The sequence below is a fragment of the Tachysurus vachellii genome, chromosome 13 (genome assembly GCF_030014155.1).
Source record: "Tachysurus vachellii isolate PV-2020 chromosome 13, HZAU_Pvac_v1, whole genome shotgun sequence".
NCBI lineage: Eukaryota > Metazoa > Chordata > Actinopteri > Siluriformes > Bagridae > Tachysurus > Tachysurus vachellii.
The window spans coordinates 11,676,120-11,691,904 of NC_083472.1; the positions used below are offsets into that span (position 1 = coordinate 11,676,120).

The window sequence follows — 15,785 nt, forward strand, 5'->3', positions numbered from 1 at the left end:
GACAGAAACATCTGGAACTCCAATATTTACTAGCTGGGAATCAGCACCACCATTTTCTACAACAACGGCTGAGCCTTGCCTTTCTTAAGGAAAGCTCCACATTAGTGTCAGCGCTGAAGTTGTAGCGAGCCACAGCTTCCCCGATCTCTGTACTCTGGGCGGGAGGAGGAGGCCTTGCAGGCTGATGTCTGTCTGATGGAGATATTTTCTGACAACAGTAACACACAAAGACAGCACAAAAATAACACAAAGAGTTAATCTGCAAGCACAAATTCCAAACAGGTACTGACATGAGCTCAGGTTTTGCATGAATATCACAAACCTCCACATAAGAGATAGGAAAGATGCCCACTTTCCCATGGCGTTCTCCTTCATACCAGTTATTATCTATCTGCCGTGTGATGTACACAATCTCATCTTTATTGAATGAAAGCTCTCTGCATAGATTTAACATAAACAAAGTTAGTCTATGATAGAGGATGATTATGACATGCATAATGATTGTAAAATATTTCACTTTTTTTTTGTGCAAAAAGTACATTTAAATTTGTAAATACACAGAATTTCTTACTTTGCTGTCAGTGCCTTGAAATCGTATATTGCTTTGGCAGGCAGTTTCTGTATGATAAGAAAAGTACACAGATTAGACTGCTTGGTAAAACAACAGATATTGATGTATAATTCCTATAATATTAACTCCTTTAGACTTTCCTCAGGTTACATGAATACATGCAATAATATGTAAGGTGTATTAGTCTGTACAGTGCAAAAGTCTTCAAAATTATTGTGACCCTTTACAAATATGTCGGTAGTCTCAGATGTTCTTTATACAATTGTATGTAAATATTCTGTGAATAGTGAGGTTTTTTTCATCAGGCTTGATTAACTGTTTCACTTACTTCTGTTTTTGCAGATAGAATCCAATAAATTTCAATGTTATTTTGTCTAAACAGTGGTCTTTTACATAATATGTTATTTTTTTGCTCATATACAAATATTTTGAAATTAATTGCAGTGTATTTCATAGCTTTTGGTATGCAAAAGTATACAGAGAAACAGGATTTTTTTGACGAGTCCTTTCGCAGTTTTGTAAGTTATTTGCATCTGAGGCTGTTAGAGGTGAAAAATTTTCATTTTACAGATGACTAATATTACAAAACTCAAGAAAACCCTTCTGAATGTGACAGTATAGACAGAAGATTGGTCTTTTTGAAAACCATCATCCATTATAAACCAACAGACTCCAATTCTTGCTCCTCCTAACACATGCACTGTTTCTGAGACTTAAAAATTGGATTTTGCAATGTGGTCCTAGATTGTGCCATAGCCCAGGTCAACACTTTTGAGGCAGATTCGCTAAACTCATTCATTTCTAGGTCACATGGAATTCCACTAATCACCTTATCCTTCTAATAAAACCGTGGCAGAAAATCTACATAAAAATGTCCAAATCCTGCAGTATAATCCCAGATTACTTCCAATAATTTAAGGAACCTCCTCTTATTTCTTACAGACGATATTGAAAAACATAGACACGCTTTCAAGGAGTGAAATAAATAATCAGTGTAATAAGTATGGCATATCTATAAGTATGCAACCTTCAAGACCCTTTAGTGTGCAAATTTATTTGAACTACTAAAATCACAGGCTCTAACACTGATTTTTTCCCCTCATCACTCCTCATGCATCACCATAAGAGATGTTTTTTCTCACTCTTGCCAGGTATGCAATTAGCTGTACTTCTTGCAATGAGCATGGAACTAACATCTGTTTTCAGAGGTTGATGTTGAGCTACTAACCTCTCTGACTTCAGGTGTAGGCCTCCTGCTCTGTGGAGTTTGTCGTCCTACATCAGGATAGGAATAACCTCTGGATGTGTCTTGATCTTGAAAGAAAAGAGAAGCAAAACAATGAGGAAGAAAAAATTCAATTATACCAAGCTGAAAACCTACTTCAATTCCATGCAGAATGATGACTGTTGGAGTTATGGTGTATTTAATCAGAATAATTACTGAAACAATATAACAAATGATTTAACAGAAAGCGATTAATTCACTAATACACAAAGGAAGAAATAAAAAACAAAATAAATCTGATTTTCCCTGATTCTTCTAATCTCTTTGATCGCTTTTGAGCAACTTGTACCAGACAACTCAGGCAGATTTATAGTCTTGCTCTGGAAACAGATCCCATGCATGGAACAAATGTATTTACGCGAGTCTCACATGGTAAGGATTTCTCACTGACAAATGCTTGCATGGCTCTATGCTCAGGGGAGTAGTCATTAAAAAGCCCTTGGCTCCTATTAAAAGTAAATAGGACTTCATGTCCATTAGGTTTATTTAAAAACTGTGGAAAGATATACCCTGTGCCAATGTAAATATATGATATAGCATGCCTGCCTAAAGACAGAGTAACCAATTACAGTTCAGCAATCCAGTGACAGGCCAGCATACAGAGTTTTATACTACAAACGTTTCCTTTCCATATTTTTTAAGGAAAGGTCCATATAAACAGGAGAGCTATTGAAAATATATTATTAAAGAAATTATTACACAATCAAAATTAAGTGAAACCATGGTTCAATGAGACATCCAATGATAAATGACAAAACATTTTACTACAGAAAACATTCACAAAAATATCTAAAACATTTCAGTACAAGGCATGGAGGGTGGTTGGAGGAATGACAGCCCAAACACAAAAAAAGAATATGGGAACATTGGTGACTGATGAATTGAATCCACCTTGAGAGCTTCTCGGAGTGTTATTCTTCTGGTTGTTGTCTGTGTAGTGGCAGGAGGCACTGCAGGTCAGATGGGAGTACTCTGGCTGGTCCTGGATGTACATGTTATCAGTATTATGACAAGGGGAAAGCTGGACTGGACTGGATTGGTCCAGAGTCTGAAGAGAGGACTTCCTTTCAGGAACTTCAGGTAGCAGCTCTGACAGCAGCCTGTGGAGGATGCTGTTTTCTGGAAGGCTGCCCTTGTGTTTTTCAATGCAAATATGGTCATAGATGTCCTTCAGGGCTGAGTCAAGAGCTCTGTACATGCATCGCTTAGATTTTGGTATGTGGGAGTTCTTCTTTCTGCGAAAAGGCACTGGGCTCACCAGAAAGGCCAGTTTGCTGAGGCCATTGTCAGACTCTTCCATATGCCGGCAATTCCTTTGGTCTTTCTTGGCTCTCTCATGTTTAATTAGGGTAGTAAAGCGTGTGAAGGAGGCAGGGCACATGCCTTTGCAGGAGCTCACTAGTTGCCTGTTGTAGCGATGATGACGGCCTGATCCACAAAAGCTCTCCGAGGATGTGAGGGAGCAGTGGTCAAAGTCAGTCTCACTGCAGTTGGATGAGCCCTCAATCTGTATAAAGTCAGAAACATCAGATACAACAGCATCATAGTCACTGTCTGAGAGCTCTTGCTGGACAGTAGAGCATTTCATGTGATTGTTGGACCCTTGGATACGAACTGGCACATTAGCAAGAATCTTGTGGTACTGTGGTTGTCCCTCTGGAGGTTTTCTGGCTGGTGGCTCTTCATCTAGCAAGGACTCAATGGAGTAGCTGCGATTTTGGTTGGTAATCCTCCTGGTAGGACCTGTGTTCTGGCAATCACTTTCCAGGTTTGGCATGGATTTGGATTTTTGGATTAAACTTTCAAATTCAGAGATCCTATTGTGCACCATATCATGAGGTATCTCACTGCTGGAACCGTTGTTGCTCAAGCAGTTTTTCTTCTGCTGCTCAAGCTCATAATTCTGTATCCTGGCTTTGACCGAGCAGACATGTGAACTGCTAAGCTCTTGCCGGTTGATGTGGTGCATCTTCTTGTACAGTTTGAGGAAACCTGACGCAGTATTGGCTGAGCAGTGCCAGCTGCGCTCTCTGCTTTCCTCTGTATTCATATTGTCATTGTGAGGAAAAACATTTTTTTCTGCATTCTGTGTCAATGAGACAATGGGCCATTTTGCCATTCCTTTATCCTGGCCCTCAGAAAGAAGATCATCGTAACTCCAAGATCTAGTCTTAGGAGAAAGCTCCAGACTCTCTGATTCTGATTGCCAGCCATTCTTTATTTTCTCTGAGGCGGACAGAATGATTGTGGCTTCATTTTGGACATCATTTTGAAACGTGGCTACCGAAACCTGTGAGGTAACATTGTCCACTACTTTAAATGAGGTATCAAGGCTTGGATTTTGTCCATTTAAATGTGCTGTGTGCAGTGTGTTAATATCCCCACCTTTATATATCCACCATGAGCAGCATGACAAGAGGGAGACAGTAACAGGTTTTTAGCAGAGTAAAATAGTTTTGTGCTTGCTACAGCAGCACATCTATCCAACATATTCTATATGCAACACTGCAACAAAAGATTTCATGCTCTAAGGCATAAGTTTATGTACAGTATCATAATAAATTTGTCAAAACAGTAGTTGAGGCTTTAAGCTTTGGCCTAGTACTGTCTGACATCTACCTTTTGACCTTGATAAGGAGGAAGTGGAAGGGGTGTTTATTGGCTTTCTCTGGGTGTTCCTGGTACTGGTTGGTTCTGGAAGGTGAGCAGCATGAATCTCAGATGGTTTTACGATGCTCTGGTTGGAGCTTAGTGAGCTTTGAGGTCGAGACTGGGCAGCTGTGGGCTCTGACTTCCTTCTTGTCCTGTTATCACTGGCAGAAAAAAATGGTAAAAGTAATTTTTTATGAAAAGTATTTCATATATTTGAAATAGGTACTTTTCCAAAGGTAGCATGGTATTTGGGGCTAGAATATATATTCCAGATGACACTCAAAACAGCCACAATGTAGTACTATTTTGCTTGATAGCTACATGTGTATAGGAGACTGACAAATCTTTGGTGATTTGTTTGAATAACAAAAATACAAGTTTTTAAAAAATTTACACATTGTATTTAAATGCATATAACTGTGATCAATTTCCCAAACAAGTAAATAATTTGCAGTACTTCTTTTACCTTAGATGAACCATTAAGCAGCTTTTTAAATTTCTATTCTAAATTTTTATTACTTATTATTCATTCTACACATGAAACATGCAATATTCATTATTAGATCAAAGCATTCTAGTGTGAATAAGATACTGGGAGATTCGATCTTAGATGACTGATATTTTTCCCCCAAGACTGTGTAGAAAATGTTTCTACCAGAAAGACGAATTATAGCAATAAACAGCTGTTAGGCTACACTAGCCAGATAACATCCTGGCTATTAAACATATTGCTTCAAAACACTAGGATCAAATCAAAACCTGTTGTACTACACAGTTAATAATATAGATTTTTCTTTGGAAAACTGCACACAAACACATTAAAAAGTCATTAGTATAAAATAACCAAAAACCAGAAGTGAAGTCACTAAAAGTTGTTATTTTAACATAATATATAGAGGAGACAGTAAGGACAGGTTGTGGCCATGACAGAAGTGGTGGTCTGTGGGTCAGAGGACATTGATTTATGCCATGCTGACAGACCACAAGGACAAGGCTTTTTTAGCTGTCCTACTCTTCCAAACCGATTACAGTAAGCATCACAATTCCTGTACATCAACAATCAACACTAGTTCATCTTAATTCAAGTAAAGCCACAACTTCATTTTTCTTATCTGAGGTGTACAGTAGGTGCGAAAAATAACTTACCTTGAGGGCCGGTCAAAGCTTCTGTCAGCAGAAGGCTGATAAAGAAAGGTCTAAAACAGAGAATAAAGAGTAAATGGATTCCTTTAATGTGTATTCTTATAGATCCAATTACTTCTCGTACACTCAAAGCTGACCAAAATGCCCCAAAATTCCCAAAATGCCATATTTGCCGTCTTTTCCCAAATGCCATGTCTTTCAAAAAGGGGAACATCAGACAAAGTTTTGCGTGAGATGAAAAGCCGTTTGTTGAGCAGCTGTATGCAGAAAACTTACAAGTGTCTCAATGTCAAATGAAGCAGGGAATTCCTTGTGCACATGGCTGGAGTAAATAACCATTTTCCCTTCTTATGAAGCTCTGAGAAGGAGCAGCTGGAGTTATTCTCTCGAACTGTAGGAGCTGTTCATCTATTTTTTTTAACAAGTTTTAAAAGTAGCCTCTGTGAGGTGGCAGGAATGTCCACTTGCTATGACACATTTGTCAACATAAATAACAGGAGCGAGAGACGGATACCTCGCAGTCAAGCTCTTAATAGGGCTGTGAAGCCCTACTATAATTTTAAATAGCTCTTTGTATAGCTTTGGAGCGGTCTTCCAAACATAAATGTTATTGTGAGCAACGAAAATCTAAGGCAGCGGTACCATCGTCTTACATGTTTCTCACTATTCAGTGATGTATTGAATAATTGGCAATGATTCTTTATCATAAAGATATAAAATAACTCAGTAAGACTGCCTTATCATATGTGAGCTGTAAACATAAAGTGAAAACACTGACAAAGGGGCTGACTATTTTTAACTGAGAGAAGTGGCAGGAGGATAATATTATCCACATAGCCTTTGTGAAATGCGATGTCATTTGATCCTTAATGAAGCAGGCCCACATCCTTGATTTACTCAAAACAAAACACAGCACAGGAAGTCATGAACTATGTACTCTGAGACATTTTTGTGAATATAACCAATGTGCATTTGGTTTATGACATCTAGTTTTAGACATCTAGTTAGCAAAAAAGAAAAAAATAACAAATAACATAAAAAAAAATTTTTTTGACAGAGAACGATGAACAGGTGATGAAAAATTAATAAACTGATTTCTTACTATTCATTTAGCCAGGTGCTACATGACAGAGCATCTGAACACACCAGGAGTAAATCTCTACCTGCCTCTTCTGTATACTTGAGCTCACAGACAGCTACTATTGGGTAGTTTTGCACTGATTGACAAGGGGTTAGAGTAATTACATCCCTCCCACCCAGGGAGCATGGACAATTTTACCTTCTTGAACTCCCTGCCAAAAATAGAGGCGGCATCACTAGAATTAAAACTAGTTTGCTCCAAAAAAAGGTTGAAGGATTTTCTGTTGCGTCACTACTTATTTTTCCATTACTTATTTCTTTCATTCATTTTTTTTTTATCACTCATTCTCTTCCCCACACCCTCATTACCTCATTACGGATTCGGAGCGCACTCTCCGGATCATAATCCAGACGTTTTTTAGGAGGCTTGACCCAGAGGAGGAAGAAAGAGCAGAAGGAGTTGTGGTGAGCCAGAAATAAAAGGGGAAAAAAGGAAGAAGTAATTACCTGACTATAGTTGAAGAATCAGACGGCATGCCACTATACATCAGCACATGATTAGCATCACTACACACAGTACTAACTACTGGTCACTACAATTAGCCCTCACACCTTTCACCAAAGCAATATGTAATCATGCAAGTGGTCTTTAAATCAAACATTCCATTTGCATGTGCTAAAGACCGCAGAGCTGGATGTGTGAAAAAGAGGGGATCTTGGTGACACAATGAGACACAAGGCTAAAATGTTGGAAGGTCAGAGCAGAACTGGTCATGTTACAGTTAAACTGGCCTTCTGTTGATTTCCAGTCATTATCAAGAAGCTCACCTAAACGCTTCTGCTCATTCCAACCAGTCATTCCAGACCTGACCATAGCGGAAAGGAAGCTAACTACTATGGAAGCCAACAAGCTTCCCAATTAATGTGCCATGCTAGCAGCATCAAACCAAACACCCACAACTACACCCTCACTTACCGGCCGTCCAAACTCCAGCTCTGCAAAGAACTTATACCAGGGTTCATTCTCTAAAGCTAGCTCTTCTGGTGTTAAGTTATTCATCTGGTTGTAGAATGGATAAAAGTGGGGAAAGAGGAGAGGGATAAGAGAGGGAACAGGAATGACAAGGAGTAATGCCCACAGACATGCAAGTGTCAACATAAGGAATGGCTTTGACAAGATAGAAATAATGAAATATGAATATTTGTTCAGGCCATTATTTCTACAATATCCTACATATTAATTAAAAAATACAACAAAAAATGGGATGATGTGTTGCAGTTTAATGGTCAGCTGCAGTACCTTTCCCACTCCATCAGAGAGAAATAACAGACCTTTTTCCACAATATAATTAACAACTAGAATATGTCCTCTCTAATTATAGTACCCACTAGAAAATTATAGTTATCTTAGCAATTCTATTAATTTGCCAATAATACAAACTCCATAAAAACAATTAAGGCAGTCCTAAAAAACTAATTTCCAGACAAGTTCCTAAATAACACTTTAAAAACTAGAAAAACTAATAAATTTGTCTTCTGTATGTTATTGCAGGTCCAAATATATCCAGTAGATGGCAACAATGTATTAACAGTTGATGTGACAGATATAGGTGCAAATAAACTGAAATCAGATGCACATATAAAATATCATCAAGAAAAATATGAAAGATACATGTTAAGTATTCTGAAAAACATCACAAAATGTTGAGCTATAATGACGAGTGACAAAATGGTGAAAAAATGTAAGTCTCCTGATATTATAACTCTGATTCAGGGGTACATATTGACAGACTGCCTGACATCCTGTTTATTAATCGGTAGTTATAAAGCAGTGACAGATTCCAAACAAACATTTAAAAACAATTATCAATGTAACTACAAATGCTCTAGTATTCTGTTATTCTTGGTGGCCCTCTAAATACTCTTTATCAAGGAAAATGGTTAATGGAAAATGTATTTCTGTATTTGTCATTGGATGTTATCAATAGATGGTATAAAATTAGCATTAACAATTCCTGTTAGGATTGACAGGTTAGTGGTTACCTGTTAGTGTATTACAATTATCATAATTTTCAGGGGAATACAAACATTTTGTGGGCTCTGTACTGTCTGTACACACTCTTACTTTAGAAGCTAAAATCACATAAAAATACTGTCAACACCACTAACTATAACACTGTTAGCGGTGCTACACAAAGAGGAAAAAATCAAGTACACTTACTGCTTTCTCTTGATCTAGAATAGAAGATTTCCCTGGCTCGTAGTCAAAGATACTCCTAGGCTCGGCTCTGTATTTGCGGGTGTCCACTTTTTTATCTGGAGGTCCCCACTGATTTCTAAGAGATCAATAAGAGAAAAATAAAATGCTTTTAACGGGTATCGTATAACAACCACAGTTTTGTAACAGCCTGAGACTTTGTCAGGTGACTACCGTATGCATGCTATATTTACTTCAGACTTATACTGTATCTTAGATGCAAAATACACTCTGTGAAGACTATCCACAGTTATGCATTAATCTGCTTAATCTTACTACCTGGCTCATCCCAGGCTGAACATTACACTGGACAAATCCACACATGCTGTTGAACAGTAAGTATGAGACACAGAGTATAAGGCTGGATCTCACATGTCTGGGGTGCTGCTGCCACTCTGGCGGATATTACGGTTGTGAGATATTGGCTGAGCTGATGATGAGGTTGGCAGGGAAGCGGAGCTGGATGTTCTGAGTCCACATGTGCCATTATCAGAAATGCTCTTAGTTATGGGTTTGTATGTACTGCTCTTAGGTGCAGGGTGTGCCTGGATATTATTAATTCGACTATGCTTCTCTGTAAAAACATAGTCAAAATAAAAATCCATTAAAATCCCCAACTTGAATAAATTTTTATAATGCTCATTTTTCACCTTTACATTAGTAATTACACCTTACAAAACAAGCAAATTACAAACTGTGCTAGCAGTATCTCTGACAAATCATGACCAATTATTTTTGATCGTGTTAATCTAGAGAAAGTGAACAGGACACACCGTCATTCATAGTAGGCTGACTGGCAGTATGGGAACCAGAATGTTCAAACTCTGTAAAAACAGATTGAAGAAAGAAACAAAGACGATTAGTCAGACTTTCTTAGTATTATATAAACAAATGGTCCCATTTATTTTACCAACACAACACTTAACATAAACCTAATTTAAAGCTTATAATGCGTTAGGCAGGGAGATCAGTTGTCATGCTCCTTTGACCTCTGTAATCCCAAGGACAATATTCTGACAGATACCTGTGGGGCTGCGCAGTCAGGCTCCTGGAATGATTCAGCTCTAATCCACAGTCTGCTGAGTGAAGCTCTTTTCATGTAGCAACATTTAATAATCTTGTCAATTCCTCTCTTTGAAGACTGATTTTAAGAAGCTTGAGCCATTAACACATGGCAAGAACAGATGCCCTACCTATATTGGGATTCACTATTTTATGCTAATCTATTGCATGCTTTATTATAAAAGCAATAAAGGTCACACAGTATATTTTTATAGTAACTGATTATGCTGGATTAAGGGTGAACACAGGAAATGAGAATCTAATCTTAAGAGTTACAATATGTTGACCATACTATGTAACAATGTCAGAAGTTCATGAATGTTTTGCAGATTACGTAATTGCCACTATAAACGTTTCACAATATTGATTTGATCAATGTAATTGAATACAATTGTGTAAAAGATTCCACCTTACCTGGTTTATGCACCATGTGAATCTGCTTGAACATACTCTTGTACCAGTCTTTTGGTCTGTCCACAGTCTAGGTTAACAACAAACAAAAAAGAAGTTTCTCTGATGTTTTTGTTATGTAAACAATAAACTGATTGCTGCTAAAATGGGACTCTGATGAAAAATATAGATGCCAATATTATGTTGAGAAAAAGAACACTGCTGTCTGGCCATTCAATAATGCTGTTTTCTGTTTCCCTGAGAAAATGCCCTACCAACCAGTCTCTAATACTTTCATATGAGGCGATGATGCAACACAATTGTATTTGTATAATACAAGGTTACAAATGTTTGACTATATAATATGTATCACTCTATATAAGTATATATAAATTCACAAGACTCTCAAGAGAACTCTGTGCTATGTTGTGCTTACAGTCCTGGTTGCGATGGGAATTCCAGACTCATCCACAGGGCCAATGCCTGAGTAATGGGAAGCTTTGCCTACTGTACCAATCCTCTCTGTACCAATCCTCTCCTCATCTGGTGAGTTCATAGACATCACTGAACCCACAGTGGCATAGACTGGAGAAATGGACTCGGCAGCTGCAAGGGAAAAGATGAGGTCAGACGGACAAACTGACATTCTCAAGAATGCTGTTAGTAATCAATGCAACAATTACACTTAATAGTACACGGAACTTACATCACAAGAGATGAATATGACAAATTCAAAAACCAACACAATGCTCCATCTTTTTTTCCAAAATCTGTCTCTATACAAAAGTGAACTGCCTGGAGTTTTGATAAAGCCTCAATATGTATGGAAATTGTGTTAATCCGCCTTTATCTACTTGCAAAAACTTCCTAACACAGATCTTACTTGCCACTTGGGATTAGAGAGCTCATCCAATGCGAACCGAACAAGGAATTGTCACTTGTGCTGTCAGTGAACTAAACTGTGGCAGCACGCTCACATTCATTAACCATGCATTACAGTTGCCATATCACACAAGCGATTTATCAAAGAGCATGAGGAGTAAAATTTTCACCTTTCCTTTGTGGTAGATGTTGCATTTTGCTGCATGTATTTTTAAACCCTCAGACACTTTAACCTTATAAAGCTTTTCATGTTATTAAAATTGTCTGTTTCAGATTTTCAGGATTTTAGATTCAGCTGAACAGTTTTTAGATTGATATGGCTGAACAGTGTAACTGGTACAAACATAGTCCTAAACAATTTCCAGTACGTCTGTAGTTTGTACTCACGAGTGCTCCGGCCCTGCTGCATCGCTGTAAGACTAGGGCTGAAAGAGGGAAGAGGAGGGTATGTGGAAGGGGAGAAGGGTCTCTGGAGGTGACTCTTTAGGCCTGCAGTCACAACACTTCCGTTTACAGTCCCTTGGCCCTTAGTAATAGAGAAAATTAAAAAAAAAAAAAAAGATGAAAAGGTTTAACAAATCAATTTAAGCAGTATTATTCAATACATTGTCATGGCTGTAATCAGAAATATATTACATCAAAAGGATAAAGACAAAGTGGTAAAGACAGAGAATGAGAGTGCAAAGAGGAAGCAGGGCGTAGTATGATTTTGCTACAGCTATTTCCCCTTCACTGGTATTGTTTAGGCACAATCACAATACCACCATGATCTCATGATCCCAAACCCAAGATCTCTCTACAAAGAAAGGCTATCAAGTAAGAATGCTAGCACTGGAGTAAACTATGGGATTAGTAGATGCTGAAAGGCAAATGCAGTTACCAGAATCCTGAGAAAAAGTAAATGTGGGTCTGGAACTAGACTATCATTAGTATTGTTCCACACACAAACATTCCAGAGGCCAAAGGCGGTAAAACCAGTCAGTGTGAATCATAGGGTGGTTGGTGTCTGTGGATTAAGCCTTTGAATTCAAAATAAAAGAAGGCCATAGAGAGTGAATAGGGATGGAGAAAGAGCCATGGGTGGAGGAAGGGCACTAACCAATCAAAAAGAATAAATGGACAGAAAGGTCAAAGAGAAAGTGTGAGAAAAGTTAAAACAAATAATAATAATAGGTATTCAAGAAGAGAGCAGAACGATCACAGAGAATCAAAGAAGGTAATAATGTTAAGAATGTTTGAAACAGCAACATGTTGGTCAACACTAAGGTCAACTAAGTGAAGCTTTAGAAATGGGGAGTCAGAGCAGATAAAAGCAGTGAAGTTCACTGTGAATACAGAACAGAACTGTAAGACAGAACAGAGAGCTGTTCTGAGATCCAGACCATGCGGAATAGTTACATTAGCAGTGCTAGCTATAGCAATGTCTATCGCCATGTTGTCAGTGGAACTGCTCAGCTGGCAGTGGGTGGGTGAAGGGGACTCAGAAGCTCCCTCTGAGTCTATTCCACATGTTCTCAGCTCCTCCAGCATGGCTATGGAAGACACGCTCTGAGCACGAGAGGAACAGCCACTCAGAGCTGGATATAGATCCAAATTGGAATAGGCAAGCCCATAGGAATGAGGATGTAAATGGTGCTCAGATGCCTGAGAGCAGGTGTAGTCAGTGGAGAAGCGTGGCCTGTTAGGGTGCAAGCAGGAGGGTAATGCTGGTCCTGGGTAGGCCTGACACAGAAGAGAGTAGGAGGTGAGCTTCAGTGGCCAAAACAGTGGTAGTTTGATGGAGATGATTGCGGTGTATTAGACAATGAAGGTGAAATTCATGTCATCTGCTTTAGGGGAAAAATAAAAAATAGGTGATCGGTAGATGGATAAAAGAAGATGTATTTTAAATCATTGCATTGCAGAACAATAATCAGTCCATAATAATACAGCCTTAGGAAAGATGTCTTTTAAAGATTGCACTTGTTATAAATGGCATGAGCAAAAAATAAGGATTATAAGTATTATAAATATGAAAATGCCTTGTAAGTGCTGTGTGAGCATGTACCAAAATGAAAAATAAAAACAAATAAAATAAAGTCCAAATGACTTCAGATGTGTGATACTGAAAGAACTGAATGACATTAGTACTTTGCCATGGTGCAGTATAAATATGCTGGAGGTTATTATGATGACGGAACAGCAGCTATGAATATAAACATGATGAATACCACTTGTTGGTCTGCAGGGGGCAGTGAAGGGTGAAAGATTGTTCTGGAATCCAGAGGGTCCTTCCTTTTGGGTGGAGTGTGGGGGCTGAGAGACAGAGTCTGTTTGTATCTGGCTTCTGCCTGACTCCGTGGTGTAATGAAAATGGACAGAGAGGCTACATGTCTCTTTTTCTGCCTAATCGGGAAGTGTGAGTTAAGGTGATCTAAGGGTGAAGGATGTATGCTAGGTTTCTCAGGGCCACATACACTGGGGAAATTGCTGAGAGGCTGTCCCGAGGCAGTGGTGTCAGTGTCAGAGAACTGGTTGCCTCTGGAGCTCTGCTCTGAGCTTGCAGACATTGCTTCCCTGGTGAATGAGTTGTGTGTTATGAGCAGTGGGCCATCATGACATTGTGTGGGATAATTATGGAGGCTAAATGTTCCTGGATTACAGTCAGGAGGATGCAGCTGAGAGCTCTTTCTGTGAGGAGTGAGGCCCTGTATAGCCATAAAAACATGCAAACAAGCAAGAAATAATAAATTAGAAAAAAAATTACGAGCTATAATATAAGCTAATATATGTATTCCCAAGAAATTCAAGTAAAGAAAAACTGCCCATTTGTGTACGGTAAATATGTAGAATATCAAATGCATATATTATTATTATATTATTATTATTATTATTGTACTATTTACCTTCTAGTTATATACCTTCTAATCACTATCTCTAAAGCTTCAAACATGTGAGTGAACAGAAACGAATGTACATGAAATGTTCAAAAATACATTTGTTTGATGATGCGTCATTCAAGTCAACCACATTTTATAACCATACCTCTCTCCTATCACCAAGGGTCACAAGTTTACCCATTAAAATATAATATATAGCTCTATAATATAATATATATACTATATAACACCACAATCCAACTCTCTGTGATCATGAAAAAAGGGGCATATTTTCATTCCAGATTTGCAATCCACCAATAAGTAACAGCACTAAACATTTCACTGTGGTGTTAGGAGCAAGTCAAGACATCTATCTGTTTTCTACCTTTGCCCAACTGAGAACAATAAATTTAGTGACGCTTGTCCGCTCCATTTCCACAAGCATGTCCTGTGGAAGGGGGAAAAAACAACAACTTCCTGATACATGTAGAGCCAAACAGAAAGGAGCATAACCTACCGGTGTGGGCGACTTCTTATCCTGCAGGTTGGGCCTAACACTTCTATACCCTTTAGCTGCCAAAGACGAAGTGGCCATGTTGCCATTTCTTAGAGCATCTCCAGTCGTGTACTGCCACCACATATCTAGACCAATCAACATGAAACAAACATCAGTACCAAAAGCTACATTTTAGCTTGGCCTAATCACCATGATATACACATAAAGTAACTGTTGTCCAATCTGGGACTATAAATATAATTTCTCAGAAAATAAAATTGACAAAACTGCTTTACCTGAATCTGTCACTGGAGATTCTGTGCCTACACAATAATAAAAAAAAAAAAACAGTTAGTTGTTTGAGATGCTTAAGAAAATACATACAGAAAGCTTCCACCTGACCATTTATCGAATACAGGAGTAAATTACAGTCAATAATTAGAAGTTACGCAGCACCTGCGCAGATGGCTAAAGCACTATAACACTCCATTTTGAGTGAATATTGTGTAACACAACCAGATATAATTACTGGCTGTGTTCTAGTCCACTGCCCCACCTCTCAGCAGAACATGACAGAGGTAGATATTTAGATGGATTGGATGAAGTGATAACTTATTCCAGGTCAAATACAACTGAGTAAAGTAAATCAAATATTCAGAACAGAATGTAAAGCCAAGCCAAGAGTTGAATCTTGGTGAGGTCACACATCCAAATACTTTTGAAACTTGCACTTACAGGCAGAATAATTAAACAATGAAGACTGTGTGTGTGAGGTCATAGTCCATAAAGTCGCTCAAACAAAAAGGGTCACCGCCAAATGAAACAAGGCTGCAAAAAAACAGGGTGGAAAATAGCAACAGGCTGCACAATTGTTGCTATGGAGCGGCACAAATATGGCAACAATCCAGCTCCTGTGAAAGTCTGTTTCCTTTTAAGTAATGGGGAGGAACAGTTGCAGTATCTGAAAGCAAAAACAAACCACCCTGAGAGCTGGTGAGATGGAGTGAGAGAAAGCAGGAGACAGGAGTGAATGATGCTTATCGAGTGAAGAGGAATTCCTGCCTGCTGATTAAACATAAGACTGACTCTTGGCCTAAGGCTGTTCATTT

At 38.4% G+C, this 15,785-nt stretch overlaps 1 protein-coding gene across 2 annotated transcripts in view; it reads right to left on the reverse strand.

Annotated features, from left to right (window-relative positions):
• The window catches only part of sorbs2b (sorbin and SH3 domain containing 2b), a 37,429-nt gene that overhangs the window by 10,981 nt on the left and 10,663 nt on the right, over positions 1–15,785 (reverse strand). Inside the window, exons 4-22 of one of the 2 annotated variants that reach the window (XM_060884567.1) lie at positions 14,973–14,999; positions 14,698–14,822; positions 13,533–14,009; positions 12,721–13,044; positions 11,710–11,848; positions 10,877–11,046; positions 10,465–10,531; positions 9,762–9,812; positions 9,361–9,562; positions 8,953–9,067; positions 7,708–7,791; positions 7,101–7,157; positions 5,655–5,704; positions 4,476–4,678; positions 2,748–4,241; positions 1,800–1,885; positions 572–618; positions 323–437; positions 80–208 (exon numbers count right to left, since the gene is read on the reverse strand). In XM_060884567.1, coding sequence (XP_060740550.1) covers positions 80–208; positions 323–437; positions 572–618; positions 1,800–1,885; positions 2,748–4,241; positions 4,476–4,678; positions 5,655–5,704; positions 7,101–7,157; positions 7,708–7,791; positions 8,953–9,067; positions 9,361–9,562; positions 9,762–9,812; positions 10,465–10,531; positions 10,877–11,046; positions 11,710–11,848; positions 12,721–13,044; positions 13,533–14,009; positions 14,698–14,822; positions 14,973–14,999 — 3,962 coding nt within the window. The remainder of the gene's footprint in view (positions 1–79; positions 209–322; positions 438–571; positions 619–1,799; positions 1,886–2,747; positions 4,242–4,475; positions 4,679–5,654; positions 5,705–7,100; positions 7,158–7,707; positions 7,792–8,952; positions 9,068–9,360; positions 9,563–9,761; positions 9,813–10,464; positions 10,532–10,876; positions 11,047–11,709; positions 11,849–12,720; positions 13,045–13,532; positions 14,010–14,697; positions 14,823–14,972; positions 15,000–15,785) is intronic. The other variant, XM_060884566.1, reaches the window with a different exon arrangement.